The sequence below is a fragment of the Salvelinus namaycush genome, chromosome 4 (assembly GCF_016432855.1).
Source record: "Salvelinus namaycush isolate Seneca chromosome 4, SaNama_1.0, whole genome shotgun sequence".
NCBI classification, from domain to species: Eukaryota; Metazoa; Chordata; class Actinopteri; order Salmoniformes; family Salmonidae; genus Salvelinus; species Salvelinus namaycush.
Window position 1 is genome coordinate 44,536,538 of NC_052310.1, and position 19,302 is coordinate 44,555,839.

At 41.1% G+C, this 19,302-nt stretch overlaps 1 protein-coding gene across 1 annotated transcript in view; it reads left to right on the forward strand.

Annotated features, from left to right (window-relative positions):
- The window catches only part of LOC120045886 (protocadherin-15-like), a 282,158-nt gene that overhangs the window by 65,045 nt on the left and 197,811 nt on the right, over window positions 1-19,302 (forward strand). The window contains exons 7-12 of the mRNA XM_038990815.1: window positions 3,526-3,696; window positions 7,454-7,562; window positions 7,734-7,846; window positions 10,862-11,068; window positions 16,693-16,827; window positions 17,824-17,973. Of these exons, the coding sequence (XP_038846743.1) occupies window positions 3,526-3,696; window positions 7,454-7,562; window positions 7,734-7,846; window positions 10,862-11,068; window positions 16,693-16,827; window positions 17,824-17,973 (885 nt within the window). The remainder of the gene's footprint in view (window positions 1-3,525; window positions 3,697-7,453; window positions 7,563-7,733; window positions 7,847-10,861; window positions 11,069-16,692; window positions 16,828-17,823; window positions 17,974-19,302) is intronic.

Consider the following 19,302-nt stretch of genomic DNA (forward strand, 5'->3'; position numbering starts at 1 on the left):
GCGCATCAACTCTTCATTTAACGGATTACTGTTTGAATCGGACAGCAGTCAATCAAATTGTGCCAGCGGAGAAAAAGTTACGCTTGGCAGTGCAGAGTAACGTCTGCAGATGAATTCAGACGGAGCCCTTGGAAAGATGATAGCCCAAATTATTATTTTCGGATATAAAGACTACGCTGTAGGCAACAGAAAAATTATTGCAACTTGCAAAACATGCGGGGAAAAAATTACAGATAGAGGCGTAACAACTTCAAACTTTGTTCGACATTTGAAGCCACACAAAGAACGGTAGGTCGTGGCTAATATAGTCGACATCTATATATAGCTTTACTAGTGTAGCATGTAAGCTAACGTAACGTTAAATCAATGAGCCTCCACACAGTCAGTCAGTGCGGGAACATGATCAATGCACCTAAGATTGAGCTACAACTGGCTAGGCAGGTTACTGCTTTTCCTAAAACCATTGACATACGTAAGCCTACTGTAACCACACACAGAGAGGGTGTGTGTGTGTGTGTGTTAAGGTTGGGCGATTGTGTACAAGCCTACAGCGCTTGCAGTGTTTTGCCCACACTCTCCAGCCGGTGGTGGGAGATGGCTTGAAAGAAACAAAAATGATAACTCCTTCTCTTTCAAAGTTATCAAAAATCAGCTCACTGCTGCATACAAGCACAACATTCAAAGAGGTGTTTTAGGCTGAATTTGGGAGACATCCCTGCCACTGTCAACACAAGATGGAACTCAACACTGAGACAAGTGAAGGCAGTTATCCAATGTGACCATCTAAAGCTATGTCATGTTCTAGAAAAGGCACAAGGAGTTGTTGTTCACAGTATGGGAGTGGAACAAGTTGCAGGCACCATCTTCCGCCAGAAAGTGACAGGGTCACAATCACCAGCCTGCTCCTTCAAAGCCACATTTTCTTGCAGCTCAATCAACTCCATTTGCAGTGATGCAAAACCTACCCATCTGAAGATCTGTTTTGCTTCTTTTGACAACTTTGTCATGTTTGTGACCAAGAAGAGGTTCTGGATGAGCAGCAGCAGTTCTCTTCCAACAGTGAGAGCCTTGAAGTTATCCATCAGCTTCTGGGTGAAATCATCATGGTTGGAAACATCTTTGTCTCCCTGTGTTTACACCAGAAGATTGGGGAAGTGGACAAGTTCTCCTTGGAGATCATTCTTGAAAACCTCACATTTCTTCTGTAAAGCCTGGACTGCTGTTATATCACACACTGTGTTGTCCCGTCTCTGCAGCTTAACATTCAGTTGATTAAGGTGTGATGCAATGTCTGTCAAAAATACAACAGTTTCCATCTTCTACTCAACTTCCAAAAACTCAGAAAACTGAGTTGCCTTGTCACTATTTTGCTCTGATAAGAAAGCTTTGATTTCCTCTTGTATGGCCCTAAAGCGTTCCAAAACACTGTATTTGCTGAGCCAACTGTTGTGCCTCAGAATGCCTCGTAACAGGCTGTGTTGCTCTCAAAAAGTTAATCAGTTTCATCATTGTTTTCATTACCTCAGGATACTATTTTCCAAGACACAGGACAGATATGATTCAAGTCAGGGTGGTCCTCTTTCAAACGTGCAACCAGTCCCCTCCCTCTTCCTATCATGGCTGGAGCTCCATCTGTGGTGATGGAGACCACTGACTTCAGATCTAACCCCCTTTTTGTCAGCATCCCTTTGATGGGATACATCTGATTGAATTTACTATGCCTGGTGTCATAATGTCACGTCAAGCATTGAGAAATAGAGAAATCATGAGCAGATGGGCTCCCACATTTTGGTGCAAGGACAACAACCTCTCCCTCAACGTGATCAAGACAAAGGAGATGATTGTGGACTACAGTAAAAGGAGCACCGAGCACACCCCCATTCTCATCGACAGGGCTGTTGTGGAGCAGGTTGAGAGCTTCAAGTTCCTTGGCGTCGACATCACCAACAAACTAACATGATCCAAGCACACCAAGACAGTCGTGAAGAGGGGCGACAAAACCTATTCCCCCTCAGGAGACTGAAAATATTAAGGCATGGGTCCTCGGATCCTCAAAAGGTTTTACAGCTGCACCATCGAGAGCATCCTGACAGGTTGCATCACTGCCTGGTATGGCAACGGCTCGGCCTCCGACTGCAAGGCACTACAGAGGGTAGTGCGTACGGCCTAATGCATCACTGGGGCCAAGCTTCCTGCTCTCCAAGACCTCTTTACCAAGCGATATTAGAGGAAGGTCCTAAAAATTGTCAAAGACTCCAGCCACCCTAGTCATAGACTGTTCTCTCTGCTACCTCACGGCAAGCGGTACCAGAACGCAAAGTCTGTGTCCAAAAGGCCTCTAAACAGCTTCTACCCCAAGCCATAAGATTCCTGAACATCTAATCAAATGTCAACCCAGACTACCTACGCTACTGCTATTCTGTTATTTTCTATGCATTGTCACTTTAATAACTCTACCTACGTAAATATTACCTCAATTACTTCGACACCGGTGCCCCCGCACATTGATCTTGATCTGTTGTTACCCACTGTATATATAGCCCCACTATTGTTATTTTTACTGCTGCTCTTTAATTATTTGTTATTTTTATCTTACTTTTTTCAGGTATTTCTTAAAACTGCATTGTTGGTTAAGGGCTTGTAAGTAAGCATTTCACTGTAAGGTCTACACCTTTTGTATTCGGCGCATGTGACAAATAAAATTTGATTTGATTTTGACAGTATGATTACACAGGAGAAGAAGAAGAAAATGAAGAGAGGAAAAAGGGATTGCGATAGAGAGAGTTGTATTGTCAATCTTGTTTTGTATTTAACGCCACTTTAAATGTGTACATGACACTGCAACAAAATTTCCCCATGGGGACAATAAAGTAAGTAAGTAAGTAAGTAGAGAAGACAGAATGTCACAGAGACAGACAGACTAATAGAAAGAGGAACAGAGGAAAGGGATTTATTTGCTTTGTTTCCCCAGTAAATATGGATGACAGGGGCCTAAGCTGCTCCCGGAGATTTCATCTTTCCTTTACCAATGTCAGAAGAGTTTAGAGGGAGAAGGACATAGCATCAATTGGACCTCTGCTGCTTATGTCAGGGTTCAATTATTGTGACAATGTGAAGTGCTGCTCAGATTACTTTTATAATGCCTCGTGTGCATGTGCGTTTGTGTACTGTCTGTATATTGGTGTCCTTGAAAAAGATAACTGTACACAATGCTTTCTGGAATCTGATGCCTTGAGTAGGGGTATATGTCGAATATCTCTGAGTGTCTTAATTAAGATGGTAAAGACTCATTTTAAACGTAGGAAAAAATGAGGAGGGGTTGTTACAATTGATATTTGAAGTAGAGGTAGAGTGATGATGAAATGTATTTCTCAACCTAAATGTTCAGTAAGTTTATGAAGTTGATCATGGAATTGAAAAGAGAAATTGGTCTCATGATTGATTGATTCATTTATATTGATTATATTTTAAAGTGTTGTTCATTCATGGCTTTGGTAAGTAACGATGTTGACTTCCGTCCGATAGGACCGTGCCCTGTACGATGCCAACAGGCGGACTACTACGGCCACGTTGACCATAGACGTTCTAGATGGAGATGACCTGGGGCCTATGTTCCTGCCCTGTGTCTTGGTCAATAACACCCATGACTGCAACCCCCTCACCTACCGCATCACCATACCAGAGTTCACCCAACCGGTATGAAGCACACTGTGAGGGGTGTACTGTTGGCTTTGTGCGTGTGTAGGGGAACAGGAAGTGATTGAGTGCAATTGTTTGTTTGTGTGCAACTGCAACCTCTCATCTCCTGTGTTTTACCGTAGGCAAAACCCAGCAACAGACAGAGAGGATGAGCCACTAAAGTTTGACTTGGGAACTTACAGTGCCTTCAGGAAGTATTCATACCCCTTGACTTTTAGAAGCCTGAATTTAAAATTCATATTTAAAATTCATATTTTGTGTCACTGGAATACACACAATACCCCATAATGTCAAAGTGGAATTATGTTGTTAGAAATACAAATTTAATTAAAAATGAAAAGCTGAAATGTCTTCAGTCAATAAGTATTCAACCCCTTTGTCATGGCAAACCTAAATTAGTTCAATATTTGCCCATTTATTCTTTTAAAGATTATTCAAGCTCTGTCAAGTTGGGGCCGAACTCCCTGCCACCCAGGACCTACAGTTGAAGTCGAAAGTTTACCTACACTTAGGTTGGAGTCATTAAAACTAGTTTTTCAACCACTCCACAAACTTCTTGTTAATAAACTATAGTTTTGGCAAGTCAGTTAGGACATCTACTTTGTGCATGACACCAAGTAATTTTTCCAACAATTGTTTACAGACAGATCATTTCACTTATAATTCACTGTATCACAATTCCAGTGGGTCAGAAGTTTACATACACTAAGTTGACAGTGTCTTTCAACAGCTTGGAAAATTCCAGAAAATGATGTCATGGCTTTAGAAGCTTCTGATAGGCTAATCATTTGACATCATTTGAGTCAATTGGAGGTGTACCTGTGGATGCATTTCAAGGCCTACGTTCAAACTCAGTGCCTCTACTTGAGATCATGGGAAAATCAAAAGAAATCAGCCAAGACTTCAGAAAAATAATATTAGACCTACACAAATCTGGTTCATCCTTGGGAGCAATTTCCAAACACCTGAAGGTACTACGTTCATCTGTATAAACAATAGTACGCAAGTACAAACACCATGGGACCACGCACCCGTCATACCGCTCAGGAAGGAGACGCGTTCTGTCTCCTAGAGATGAACGTACTTTGGTGCGAAAAATGCAAATCAATCTCAGAACAACAGCAAATAACATTGTGAAGATGCTGGATCTATATTCAGAGTAAAACGAGTCCTATATCGACATAACATGAAAGGCCGCTCAGCAAGGAAGAAGCCACTACTCCAAAACCGCCATGAAGAAGCTAGACTACCCTTTGCAACTGCGCATGGGGACAAGGTCGTACTTTTTGGAGAAATGTCCTCTGGTCTGATGAAACAAAATTAGAACTGTTTGGCCATAATGACCATTGTTATGTTTGGAGGAAAAAGGCCGAAGAACACCATCCCAACCGTGAAGCACGGGGGTGGCCTCGTCATGTTGTGGGGGTGCTGTATTGCCGGAGGTACTGGTACACTTCACAAAATAGATGGCATCAAGAGGAAGGAAAATTATGTGGATATAATTTAGCCACATCTCAAGACATCAGTTAGGAAGTTAAAGCTTGGTCGCAAATGGGTCCTTTTGCCTTGTCACTTTACCCCACCTACAGTGCATTTGGAAAGTATTCAGACCCCTCGACTTTTTCCACATTTTGTTACGTTACAGCATTATTCTAAAATGTATTAAATAAAAACTTTTCCACATCAATCTACACACAATACCCCATAATGACAAAGCGACAACATGTTTTTAGAAATTTTAGCAAATTTCAAAAGAATGCAAAACAAAATATCTTATTTACATAAGTATTCAGACCCTTTGCTATGAGACTCGAAGTTGAGCTCAGGTGCATCCTGTTTCCATTGATCATCCTTGAGATGTTTCTACAACTTTGATTGGACTCCACCTGTGGAAATTCAATTGATTGGATATGATTTGGAAAGGAACACACCTGTCTATATAAGGTCCAACAGTTGACACTGCATGTCAGAACAAAAACGAAGCCATGAAGTTGAAGGAATTGTCCGTAGAGCGCCAAAACAGGATTGTGTCGAGGCTTAGACCGGGGGATGGGGGTACCACAAAATGTCTGCAGCATTGAAGGTCCCCAAGAGCACAGTGGCCTCCATCATTCTTAAATGGAAGAAGTTTGGAAACAGACTCCCAGACCATGAGAAACAAGATTCACTGGTCTGATGAAATCAAGATTGAACTCTTTGGCCTGAATGCTAAGCGTGACGTGTGGAGGAAACCTGGCACCATCCCTACGGTGAAGCATGGTGGTGGCAGCATCATGCTGTGGAGATGTTTTTCAGTGGCTAGGACTGGGAGACTAGTCAGGGTCAAGGGAAAGATGAATGGAGAAAATTACAGAGAAATCCTTGATAAAAACCTCTTCCAAAGCGCTCAGGACTTCAGATGGGGTGAAGGTTCACCATCCAACAGGACAACGACCCTAAGCACACAGGTCTCTGAATGTCCTTGAGTGGTCCAGCCAGAGCCCGGACTTGAACCTGATCGAACATCTCTGGTAAGACCTGAAAATAGCTGTGCAGCGACGCTCCCCATCCAACCTAACAGAGCTTGAGAGGATCTGCAGAGAAGAATGCAGAAGTCTCGAGGCTTTAATCGTTGCCAAAGTTACTTCAACAAAGTACTGAGTAAAGGGTCTGAATACTTATGTAAATGTGATATTTCAGTTTTAAAATGTTAATACATCTGCAAAAATGTCTAAATCCTGTTTATGCTTTGTCAATATTGTGTATTGTGTGTAGATGAATGAGGGGAAAAACAATTTAATCCATTTCAGGATAAGGCTGTAACGTAACAAAATGTGGAAAAAGTCAAGGGATCTGAATTCTTTCCGAATGCACTGTAAGTCTTTGTATTCAGAACATAAAGTGAATTTCTTTGCCACATTGTTGCAGTTTTACTTTTTGCCTTATTGCAAACAGGATGCCTTATTGCAAAGACAATATTTGTATTCTGTCCAGGCTTCCTTCTTTTCACTCTCATTTAGGTTAGTATTGTGGATTAACTGCAATGTTGTTGATCCATCTTCAGTTTTGTCCTATCACAGCAATTAAACTCTCTGTAGTAAAGCCATAATTTGCCTCATGGTGAAATCCCTGAGCATTGTCCTTCCTCTCGGGCAACTGAGTTAGGAAGGACACTTGTATCTTTGTGTGACTGGGTGTATTGATGCACCATCCAATGTGTAATTAATAATTTCCCCATGCTCAAAGGGCTGTCCCTTCTTTTCGAGGATTTGGAAAACCTCCCTGGTCTTTGTGGTTGAATCTGTGTTTGAAATGCACCGCTCAACTAAGGGGCCTTACAGATAATTGTATGTGTTGGCTACAGAGATGAGGGTGTTGTAAAAATCATGCTAAACACTAATATTGCACACAGAGTCCATGCAACTTATTATGTGATTTAAGGAAATTGTTATTCCTAAACTTATTTAGGCTTGCCATAACAAAGGGGCTGAATACTTATTGACGCAAGACATTTCAGCTGTTCATTTTTTTATTCATTTGTAAACATTTCTATAAACATAATTCCACTTTGACATTATGGGGTATTGTGTGTAGGCCAGTGACACAAAATTCAGGCTGTAACACAACAAAATGTGAAAAAAAGCATGGGGTGTGGATACTTTCTGAAGGCACTGTACATTTAATAAAGGCTTAACATTGTAATGGGCGATACAAACTACTAACACAGTTCATTGGTTTCTGACTCCCCCCTTTTTCCTCCCTGCCTCCTTTTCAGAGAGAACTGAACCCGCTGGAGGTGATCCCACCTATCCGAGCTGTGGACATGGACAGGAACATCCAGCCCCCCTCTAAAAGGCCAGAGATCCATTACTACATACTGGTTGGTAGGTTCCTCACTGAGCTTAAAGTCACACACATGCATGTTTCCATGATCAATCCCACTATCCCATTTCAATCCTTTATTGTCCAATTACAATTACTAGTGTATTATCACTGGTCAACATTCATACCTAAAAGCACAAAAAAAGCAATGTTCATTCTTTGTTTTACCTCAGGTCAGCCCTCAACGTACCCAGAGTACTTCTCCCTGAACAGGACGACTGCAGCGCTCCTGCTCCTGAAACCAGTCAGCAGAGACCTGTACACCAAATTTATCATCATCATCAAGGTAAGCAAATCCCCGTCAAACTGAAATCAAGGTAATCATGTACCAAACATCAACCAGAGAATTTTGTTTTGTTTTGAGGGCTGGTCTAGTGGTAGTGCTGCCACCCCCAAACCACGGTATCACGCCCCTGGAGGCAATCCGAATTAGAACCTGTTATGATGCACAAAGCATACTACCATCCACCCACCAGAACCTCTCTCCATTTAAAATGGTAGCCCCTGAGCACTGAGCAGGCTGCCACGTACACAGAGGAGAGGAATAAGTGATGATGTTTGAAAAGTGCTTTGTGTGAGTATGGAGCAGGCGAGGGAGGAGGAGAGGTGGAGGGGGAGGTGGTTGGAGGGAGATAGCACCAGTTAACTGGTGCTGGAGGTATCAGCAGGGAAGGAAAGAGAGAGTTAGAGGTTGGTATCTAGAGGAGACTGCTCTGGGTTAGCTGTCAGATACCGCTTTATAAATATGCTTACCGCCATTTAAATATATTGAGAGCTTCGTCATCGAGATACCTGGAGGAGTGAAAAGACAGTTTGTACATAGTAGTTGTAGTTATTGTGACTTGTTATAGAATGTTCAGTACCAAGGACAATGTTGTCATTGATCCTGATGTCACATTGGAAAAAGCCATTTTCTCTCAGAGGGTGGCAAGGACAAATATGAAAAATATAGATGAGTCAGATAGATGGATTGGGTTGGAGGGAGGATAGGCAGATAAAGACAGAGGAAGAGAGAATAAGGGGAGAAAAAATAGAACAAGAGATGGGGAAATAAGTTAGTCAGAGAGATAGAGAGAGGGTTAATTGAGGGAGGGGAGAGAGAGCAAGATGGAGTTTGTGAGAGTGGGTGGAAAGAATGAAGAATGAGTGATAAACAGTGACTGTAGGTGCAGAGAGTTTTAAACATTTATGTACATATAAGTGTCTTATATCGGCTGAAAGCTTATATTCTTGTTAATCTAACTGCACTGTCCGATTTACAGTAGCTATTAAAGCGAAAACATGCCATGCAATTATTTGAGGACGGTGCACCACATCAAATTATTTTTCCACCGGCACAGGTTTCATACATTCACAAATAACGAATAAATATTCACTTTTTGAAAATCTTCGTCTGATTTGTCATCCAAAGGGCCCCAGCTGTAACATGTAGTGTCGTTTTGTTAGATAAAATCCTTCTTTATATCCCAAAAAGTCAGTTTAGTTGGTGCCATCGATTTGAGTAATCCACTCGTTCAACCTGCAGAGAAAGAAATCCGAAAATCTACCCATAAACTTTATTTCAACAAGTCAAAATACGTTTCTATCCACTCCTCAGACACCCTAAAGTGTAATCAAACTATAATATTTCTTACGGAAAGAAGTATGTTCAATAGGAAACCGATTTTAGCAGGTGCATAATGTCTTCATAGCCAACACAAACCATGACTGTCCTTCTGCTAAAACTGATATTTCTAATTCGTTTTTGAAGTTAGAAGCCTGAAACCTTGAACATAGACTGCCGACACCCTGTGGAAGCCATAGGAATTAGCCACAGTGAGCTAATTTTCAATATGACCTTTCTCTTGAATTTCTAAGAGGATGGTCGCTCAAAAACAAAATCTGGTGGTTTTTCTTTGGATTTTCTCCCACCAAATCTACTGTGTTATATCCTCCTACATTATTTTAACATTTCTAGAAACGTCAAAGTGTTTTCTTTTCAATGGTACCAATTATATGCATATCCTGGCTTCAGGGCCTGAGCTACAGGCCGTTTACTTTGGGCACATCATTCAGACAGGAAGTGGAGAAAAAAGGGGCCTAGCCCTAATCATGTCCAATCAATTGAATTTACCACAGGTGAGGTCCAATTAAGTTGTAGAAACATTTGAAGGATGATCAATGGAAACAAGATGCACCTGAGCTCAATTTCGAGTCTCATAGCAAAGGGTCTGAATACTTATGTAAATAAGTTATTTCTCTGTATTGTATTTTTATATATACATTTGCAAAAATATATAAAACAAATGTTTTTGCTTTGTCATTATTGGGTATTGTGTGTAGATTGTAAGGGGGAAAATGATTTTATCAATTTTAGAATAAGGCTGTAACGTAAAAAAAATGTGGAAAAGATCAAGGGGTCTTAATACTTTCCATATGTCCTGTATTGTTTGTGTACAGTGATTTTATAATATTGTATGTTTTCCCTCCAACACCGCTTTCCATCAGTTTATAAAGCAGGCCTTCGTGCCAAATTTAGTCAAAAGATTTTTTGAAATCAATAAAGTATGAGAATTCTTTGCTTTTGTTTATATTTATTGTATTGAGTATGAGCAACTTGAATTTGTAGTCTGAATATTTGTGCAATTTAATTTAGGATACCTTAAACACCACAAGCCTTTTTAAGTTTGTATTTGTATTTATCGGGGATCCCCATTAGCTGCTGCCAAGGCTGGGGTCCAAACACATTAAAGGTTCCAATTGATAAAGTATTTGTTTTTAATCACTTACTATATTTGAGTTTAACCACAATATTTGTTGTATTATTTGTTCTATCTTTTCTGGTGGATTAAACTGAAATTGTAACAAACTTTCTATGGCTTGTTTAAAAAATAACAATATTTTTATTTAGAATAATTGATTTATGTTTTTTTTCCCGCTGGACCCTATGTCAGAGAGGAGGTTTTAGGACCACATCATGTCTATTGTCCTGCTAGTAGCCCTTGTGAAACATGGGTTTCATTCATTGAAAATGTATTATTATATTTTGGAGATCATTTTGTTTTCAAATAACCGAAAGTTATTGGCTGTACTAGAGAATTTAAAACCTTTTTTGTAAGAACATAATATATGGGATTGATTTTATTAAGAAATGTAGCTTAATAGAATTCAATCAATTTTGAATTCACGCTGTACCACAACAAAATGTGGAATAAGTCAAAGGGTATGAATACTTTCTGAAGGCACTGTATGTTGTAAGTTGCATGTCAGTACATGTTACAGTGAGGTTCATAATACATATAAACTTGTCTCCTTCCTTTAGGCTGAGCAGGACAACGGCCACCCCCTCCCAGCGTACGCTGACTTGATCATTGATATCCTGGATGAGAACAACCAGGCTCCATACTTCCAGTTCCAGTCCTACCAGGGATACGTCAGCGAGTCCTCCCCAGTGGGAACCACCATCTCTGCCAGCTCCGACCTCACTGCCCCCCTGGGCATCATTGCCCTGGACAACGACATTGAGGAGGTATGGGAATGTGCGCGTGAACAGACACAGACACAGACACAGAAGTGAACACACACACAAACAATCTTGTACAACCAACCTTATGGGGACACACAATTCAATCTCATTCAAAGTCCAATTTTCCCTAACCCTTTAACCTAACCCTAACCCTAAAACTAACCCTAGCTCCTAACCCTAAACCTGATTCTAACCCTAACACTAACTCTAACCTTAACCCTAAACCCCCTAGAAATAGCATTTGACCTTGTGGGGACTAACAAAATGTCCCTAGTTCGTCAATTTTTGGTTTGTTTACTATTCTTGTGGGGACTTCTGTTACGTTATAGGCTTATTCTAAAATTGATTAAATACATTGTTTTCCTCAGCAATCTACAAGCAATACCCCATAATGACAAAGCAAAAATAGTTTTTTTTTTACATTTTAGCAAAAAAAGCAAAAAAAATATATTAAAAAATGAAATACCTTATTTACATAAGTATTCAGACCCTTTGCTATGAGACTCAAAATTGAGCTCAGGTGCATCTTGTTTCCATTGATCATCCTTCAAATGTTTCTACAACTTAATTGGACTCCACCTGTGGTAAATTCAATTGATTGGACATGATTTGGAAAGGCACACACCTGTCTATATAAGGTCCCAGTGCATGTCAGAGCAAAAACCAAGCCATGAGTTTGAAGGAATTGTCCATAGAGCTCCGAGACAGGACTGTGTCAAGGCACAGATCTGGGGAAGGGTACCAACAAATGTCTACAGCATTAAAGGTCACCAAAAACGCAGTGGCCTCCATCATTCCTAAATGGAAGAAGTTTGGAACCACCAAGACTTTTCCTAGAGCTGGCTGCCCGGTCAAACTGAGCTAGAGTTCTTCTGTGGAGATGGGTGAACCTTCCAGAAGGACAACCATCTCTGCAGCACCACCAATCAGGCCTTTATGGTTGAGTGGCCAGACAAAAGCCACTCCTCAGTAAAAGGCACATGACAGCCCGCTTGGAGTTTGCCAAAAGGCATCTAAAGACTCTCAAACCATGAGAAACAATATTCTCTAGTCTAATGAAACAAAGATTGAACACCTTGGACTGAATGCCAAGCGTCATGTTTGGAGGAAACCTGGCACCATCCCTACGGTGAAGCTCAGCATCATGCTGTGCAGATGTTTTTCAGCGGCAGGGCCTGGGAGACTAGTCAGGTTCAAGGCAAAGATCAACGGTGCAAAGTACAGAGAGATCCTTGATGAAAACCTGATCCAGAGCACTCAGGACCTCGTACGGGGGTGAAGGTTCACCTTCCAACAGGACCACGACCTTAAGAACACAGTCAAGACAACGCAGGAGTGGCTTCAGGACAAGTCTCTGAATGTCCTTGAGTGGCCCAGCCAGAGCCTGAACTTGAACCCGATCTAACATCTCTGGAGAGACCTGAAAATAGCTGTGCAGCAATGCTCCCCATCTAACCTGACATCTTGAGAGGATTTGCAGAGAAGAATGGGAGGAACTCCCCAAATACATTTACATTTTAGTCATTTAGCAGACGCTCTTATCCAGAGCGACTTACAGTAGAGTGCATACCTTTTTATTACATTTTACATACTGAGACAAGGATATCCCTACCGGCCAAACCCTCCCTAACCCGGACGACGCTATGCCAATTGTGCGTCGCCCCACGGACCTCCCGGTTGCGGCCGGCTGCGACAGAGACTGGGCGCGAACCCAGCCCAGCCTGGGCGCGAACCCAGAGACTCTGGTGGCGCAGCTAGCACTGCGATGCAGTGCCCTAGACCACTGCGCCACCTGGGAGGTCTGGTGTGCCAAGCTTGTTGCGTCATACCCAAGAAGACTTGAGGCTGTAATCGCTGCCAAAGGAGCTTCAAAAGAGTACTGAGTAAAGGGTCTGAAAACTTATGTAAATGTGATATTTCATTTTTTTCATTTTTAATACATACAGTGGGGCAAAAAAGTATTTAGTCAGCCACCAATTGTGCAAGTTCTCCCACTTAAAAAGATGAGAGAGGCCTGTAATATTCATCATAGGTACACTTCAACAATGACAGACAAAATGAGAAAAGAAAATCCAGAAAATCACATTAATGAATTTATTTGCAAATCCTTTTGCAAATATGCCCCAGGACAGTGATTGGGGACATTGCCCTGTGTAAAGGTGCTGGGCTTTCGATTGGATGTTAAATGGGTGTCCTAATTCTCTGTGGTCATTAACGATCCCAAGACAATTATCATAATAGTAGGGGTGTTGGCTAAATTCCCAATCTGACCCTCATACCATCATGGCAAACTAATCATCCCCAGCTTCTAATTGGCTCCTCTCCTCTGTCACTATTCCCCTCTGTCACTATTCCGGTCGTTACTGTAAATGAAAATGTGTTGCAGATCTCCTGAAATACTTTCCGATCAATTAATATGGCTGACGGACCAGATCTGAGGAAATGTTTCCCTCAACATATTTCCCTCAACATTTCTATGGATGGATTTTGACTTGGCATGCCTCATAATATGAAGTAAAACGTCCACGTTTCAAACAATGAAGGAAAAGGAAAATATAAATGCTGATAGGCCTAACCATATTCTGGTAGATGGAAAGGCTTTCCCCAAAAAGCTAAATTTAACCTTAATTGAATGTAACTAGCTACAAAGTAGCCTATGCCTACCTGGCAGAATGATATCTGGATTATTTGCATCAATCCAGTGGCCATTTCTTTTCATGTGCACTACAGAAACACTGATAACAAAACAACAGTGCTAGGTGACTGCATACTTGAATTAAAAGGTAACTACACAAACAAAATGTCTTAGATTCTTCCCATTCCTCAAAGTGGTCTCCTGATTTAAGTATTGTTGTGGACGTAGAACATCCAATCCTGTGAATTTCTGACTCAGTAGACAACCTCTTTTATCTTTTTAAATTGTAGGCCTACTAATTTATTAGCCTACTTGCACAGTACAGCTTGGGTCGGGCTGACTGTGAAATACGAATATGGGATTTATCATTTTACTGTAGGTCATTCAGAGTACATCTCACTGTTTCTCATCGAATTCTACACACAAGACGTCATTCCTTCGCATGGCGGGCCGTTTGGAATTTGTTTAGCAACATTGTAGTATACCCACTTCTCCAGGCACCACTACTGTATTATCACTGTTGCTGCTTTGTCTATTTGTCAAACAGGGACATCGATCCCAATCAAAGGTGTTATTACGTGCTCCACTAAGGCAGTTATTTATCTCATAACTTGTCCTTGTGGTAAAAATTATGTGGGTAAAACAAAGCGTGAATTAAAAGTACGTATCTCAGAGCATCGTAGCACCATTAGGTGCAAAAACTTGACCTACCCAGTTGCGGCCCACTTTTTGGAGGCAGGCCACTCGATTTCATCTTTGCGTTATATTGGCATCGAACATGTCACCCTCCCTAGGAGAGGGGGTGACCTTGATAATTTATTGTTAAGACGAGAGGCTGCTTGGATATTTAATTTAAAGACCCTTGCTCCCTTCGGTCTTAATGTGGACTTTGATCTGAAGCCATTCTTGTGATTGTTGTGATTGTTGTGACTTTGCCATTGTGGTTGTTTGTAGGCTTGTGTGGTCTTTAGTGTGTCTATGATCGTATGCTATCCATTTGTATTAATTGTATGTTGCTCATTCTATGCCGTTTTAATATGAGTAATTAACCAATGATATTAGGCCACTGTTGGCCATGATTACAGACACCTGTGTGTCTTGACACTATATATAAACGAGTCATCCCGCAGTGTCTGTGATTGTACCCTGATGAAGACAGCTTGCCTGTCGAAACGTTGGTAATTAAATATTTTTGCATCTGAGCTCCTAGAGTGTGCGGCTCTCCTTTATTTTCTAGTTTTCTACTCCGCTAGCCAGCACCTCGCCTACATAGGTGTGCGTTTCTTTTTTCTTCTAGATTGTCTATTTGTTGTACCTGGTTCAAACAGGTAATGTATTTGTTGTACCTGGCCACCTGTAGGGAATATAGTGTTTTTTGGTGCTGTGATGAGTAAAAGTTTGCCTTTAGGTTTTACTCTACTGCATGGTGTGTTTTCAAACCTCTTTCAATTCTTTCAGATGCGTGACTTTGTTTCCCTCCAATGATCCCTTTCTTCATAGACAAGTCTAATGCGTTTGTATTTTGCCATGTGTGTTTGTTTTTCTAGTCAAGTAAAAAAAAAAAAATGTTTTAGTGGGTGAATACACAGATCACACAATACATTGAGTACATTCAGTGTGTGTGTGTATGTGTGTGTGTGTTTCTTTGGTTTTACTATCCTTGTGGGGAGCAGAAGTACTCACAAGTATAGTAAAACAGGGACATTTCGGACAAGTGGGAACATTTCACAAGTCCCCACAAGGAAAAAGGATATTTTAGGCTTAGGGGTTAGGTTTAGGGTTAGAATTAGGATTAGGGATTATGTTTAAGGTTAAGAGTTGGGGGAGGTTCAGAGTTAGGGGTTCAGGTTAGGGTTAGGTTAAGGGTTAGGTTAGCAGTTAGGGGAAAATAGGATTTTGAATTGGAATCAATCGTTTGGTCCCCCACAAGGACAGTAAAACAAACATGTGTGTGTGTGTTGAGGTGATGATTCTGAAACGCTCACAATTTCAAACAGGCGCTGACAGGAATGGGTTTTCTAAGCAACTCAACAGCATTTAAATGGACGAAAACAAACATTGAGACACACCAGGATACAATTTGCTCCACTCTGTTTGTGTTTTTGTCACGACGATTTATCTTTGTGTTGATGATGTTGAAAAGAATGTATTCATAATTTCCTCAGATGACACCTAACACAATAACCTCCCCCACAGCCTGCCTCTCTCTCTCTCTCTCTCTCTCTCTCTCTCTCTCTCTCTCTCTCTCTCTCTCTCTCTCTCTCTCTCTCTCTCTCTCTCTCTCTCTCTCTCTCTCTCTCTCTCTCTCTCTCTCAGCAGGGTGAGATTAAGAAAACACTGCACTTTGCAGCTCTAAAACAGATCAATGGGCAAAGAAGCATGGATGTTTAGAAGACAGGCAGGCCCTTATTGACTGACATGAATCACCCTAACAACCCAAGCCTACTTCAATCTCCCTTGTACCAACAGAAAATGAAGTTGATTTGTTTGGGAAGTTATAAAACAGTATTGAAGTGTTTTTATTATCTAGCTATGGGTACTCACTTGTAGGCCACATAACTCCCTAGGCCTACTCCATTTTATATTCATATTTACAGATCACATACAAGATTGATATTAAGGCACATGAGCGTTCACATAAACAATTATACACAATGTTATACTTTCAAATGGCTCTACTATATAGTAGAGTATGCTGAGAAATGTCTAGGTTTTTGTAATCTTTCACATACTGTATACTGTACCTTGTGGCCAGAGCCACAATGAAACACTTACAATTGTAGTGCGGGGGTATAGAATCATAGGATTTCTTAGAATTTCCTCAAAGCCTTCCCCTTTTCTCAGTACTGTGTTCTCAGTACTATGTTGTCTTTGTCAGCAGGCTGACTTGTTTTGTCTCTCATAGTTTTTCCTCAGTGGCATGGCTGCAGACTTGAGTAAAGTCATGTCACCGTGGTAACATTCTTCTCTCCGATGGCTTTACTTTTTGTAGAGCAAAGACCCCCTGGTGACAGTGACTCTGGACGACTTGAGCATCATCTTCGACATAACCCCGACCGGCATCACCCGCTACCTCAGACTACTCAAACCCGTGGACAGAGAGAAGCAGATGACCTACACCTTCACGGTAGGCCTCGATCCAACCTCATCCACACATATTACCAAGTAACCTTTGGAACCCTTTGGAGATGGAATTAGCTCTTTTGGATCTCGCAACCAGAGGTCCCAGTGTACACCCGTCCGTGATGGTGGTTGTACTGGTGTGTGTGTGTGTGTGTGTGTGTGTGTGTGTGTGTGTGTGTGTGTGTGTGTGTGTGTGTGTGTGTGTGTGTACATGGACTTGTTGCGGTGATAATACACTGTAGTAATGATATGCAGATATTGCCTTTGAAGGGTTTCATCAATAGTATGTTTATTATGCCTCTGTTGAGAGGATTTGATCGCTGCCCTACTGACATTAGAAAGATCCATACTTATGAAAGGCAGCACGTCATTGAAGTTAAAACTGCTCTCTCATGTGTCTGATGATGTGTTTCACTCCATCGCCCTCCCCAAGAATCAACGTCCCTCAAAGGAATCTTCCTCCAGTGTAGCCCTTTCTTGCAGTCAATGACCAAAAGCGCCCCGTTTGGCGTCATGGGTGGAATATTATTCATATTTTTTATAATAATTACAAAATATGTATGAACAATGAAAAAAAGGTGTTTCTCTGTCAAACAGTTTTGTTATTTTTCAGTCTTCTGTGATGTATTTAAAGTGTAATATTAGGATGCAAACTCAAAATTGAAAATTGAATACATTTCAACTCTATATCTGACATGGTACAGATGAGTGAGGTGTATGCTTTTTGGTTCAAAGTAGATTTGTTTAAGACCACCAATAATTACTCTGTGTGGCCCTGATTTAACCTCCCACTTTAGCCTCCCACTTGGTGTTTCCTTTATTTTGGCAGTTACCTGTACATCTGATGTCATTATCAGACCTGGGTTCAAATAGTATGGTTTTCTTTAAAGTACTTAAGTTGCCCTTGATTGAGTTTAACTGGTGCTATCAGAGTAAATAGTAACAAATAAAGTATTTTTTTACTGCTCTCTTTTACTGCTCTCTGTTATCCTGTGTATAGATGATGGCATCAGATGGGATACAGGAGAGCACCCGGGTGACCGTCAACATCCTGGTGATTGATGCCAACGACAACACGCCCACCTTTGGCGAAGTCTCTGACACCGTTGAGGTGTTCACTGACATGCAGCCAGGAAAAACAGTACTGCAGGTAATTAGCACATCTCTGTCTATCTTCCTGTCCCCCTTTCTCTTTGTCTTTCTCTCCTCTTTCTCTCTTTCTGTGTCTCCCTCTCCCTTATTTTTCTCTCTCTTTTGGTGTCTCTCCCTCTCCCTTCCCTCTCTCTCTTCCTCTCTCTGTATCTCTCACTATCTCTCCCCCCTCTCTCTCTTTCTCTCTCGGGCCCAGTTTCCGCAAACAATCCAGTACCTTAGATCAACAGTCCAAGCCCCAGAACAATCAACTCTTTCTTTGATCAGAGCTGATGACTCAAGAACAATCTTGTTTCTTACAACAGTAGTCAAGACTCAAATACTATTAGCTCAATATTGACATGACTCGACGTAATACACTACCATGGGTCTACAGTTAGGACTCCAAATCAATCTCCTATCCTATAACAACAATGGTCACTGTAAATACCTGACTGAAATAGCTCCAAGGAGAGTCTGTTGTCTAGTTTGTCGTCATATGTCTGAATGGATTGCAGAGTTTATTTACTTTGACTCAGATTCTAGTTTGAAGGTTTGGGGTTAGGTTTGGTGTCTGTGTGTCTGTGCACATGCGTGTGTGTGCATGTGTTTGTGTTTAGAGTCAAATTGTTTCCAGCAGGAAGTCCCCTCGTTGACATATCTGGTTTTAGTTCGTTCAGCAGCAGCTTGCGTTTGTCTCTCATTAGGTAGGCAGAGCATGATTTCCCATCTTAGTCTCTCAGCACACAGTCACAAAAAAAATGTCAAACACATAAAAGGTCAAGTTTAATCTGTGTTTAAAATCATCGCCCAGCTGAAATGAGGCCAGCGGTCAAGTGGCGGCCGGTACAACCGCTAATAAGCTGTTTTTATAATCCATTTATAGGAGAGTCTCCGGGCCTCTAAGGATGAAGGTTTATTTGATGCTGCTCTTTCATATCTTAGACATTACAGCTCTATATGAAAAAAGGGTTCATTAGGCTAGCCTAGCGTGTATTAACATAGAAAGGCCTTGCAAATATAGAGCTAACGTTAAACTAAAGCCTGGCTAAGGGTGCTGTGAGTTGTAAATGGTGGGGTGTCCAAATTAATTAGCTGGAAGGGAAGGGTGGCTGTTTAATTTTTGAGATAACACTGCATGGTTCTAAGGTCTATATCGTTCGTGTGTACAGATTCCATTCGGAAAGTATTCAGACCCCTTCCACATTTTGTTACGTTACAGCCTTATTCTAAAATGGATATAAAACAAAGATTCTCAGAAATCTACACACAACACCCCATAATGAAAGAGTGAAAAAAGGATTTTATAAATTTTTGCAAATGTATTAAAAATAAAAACAGAAATACC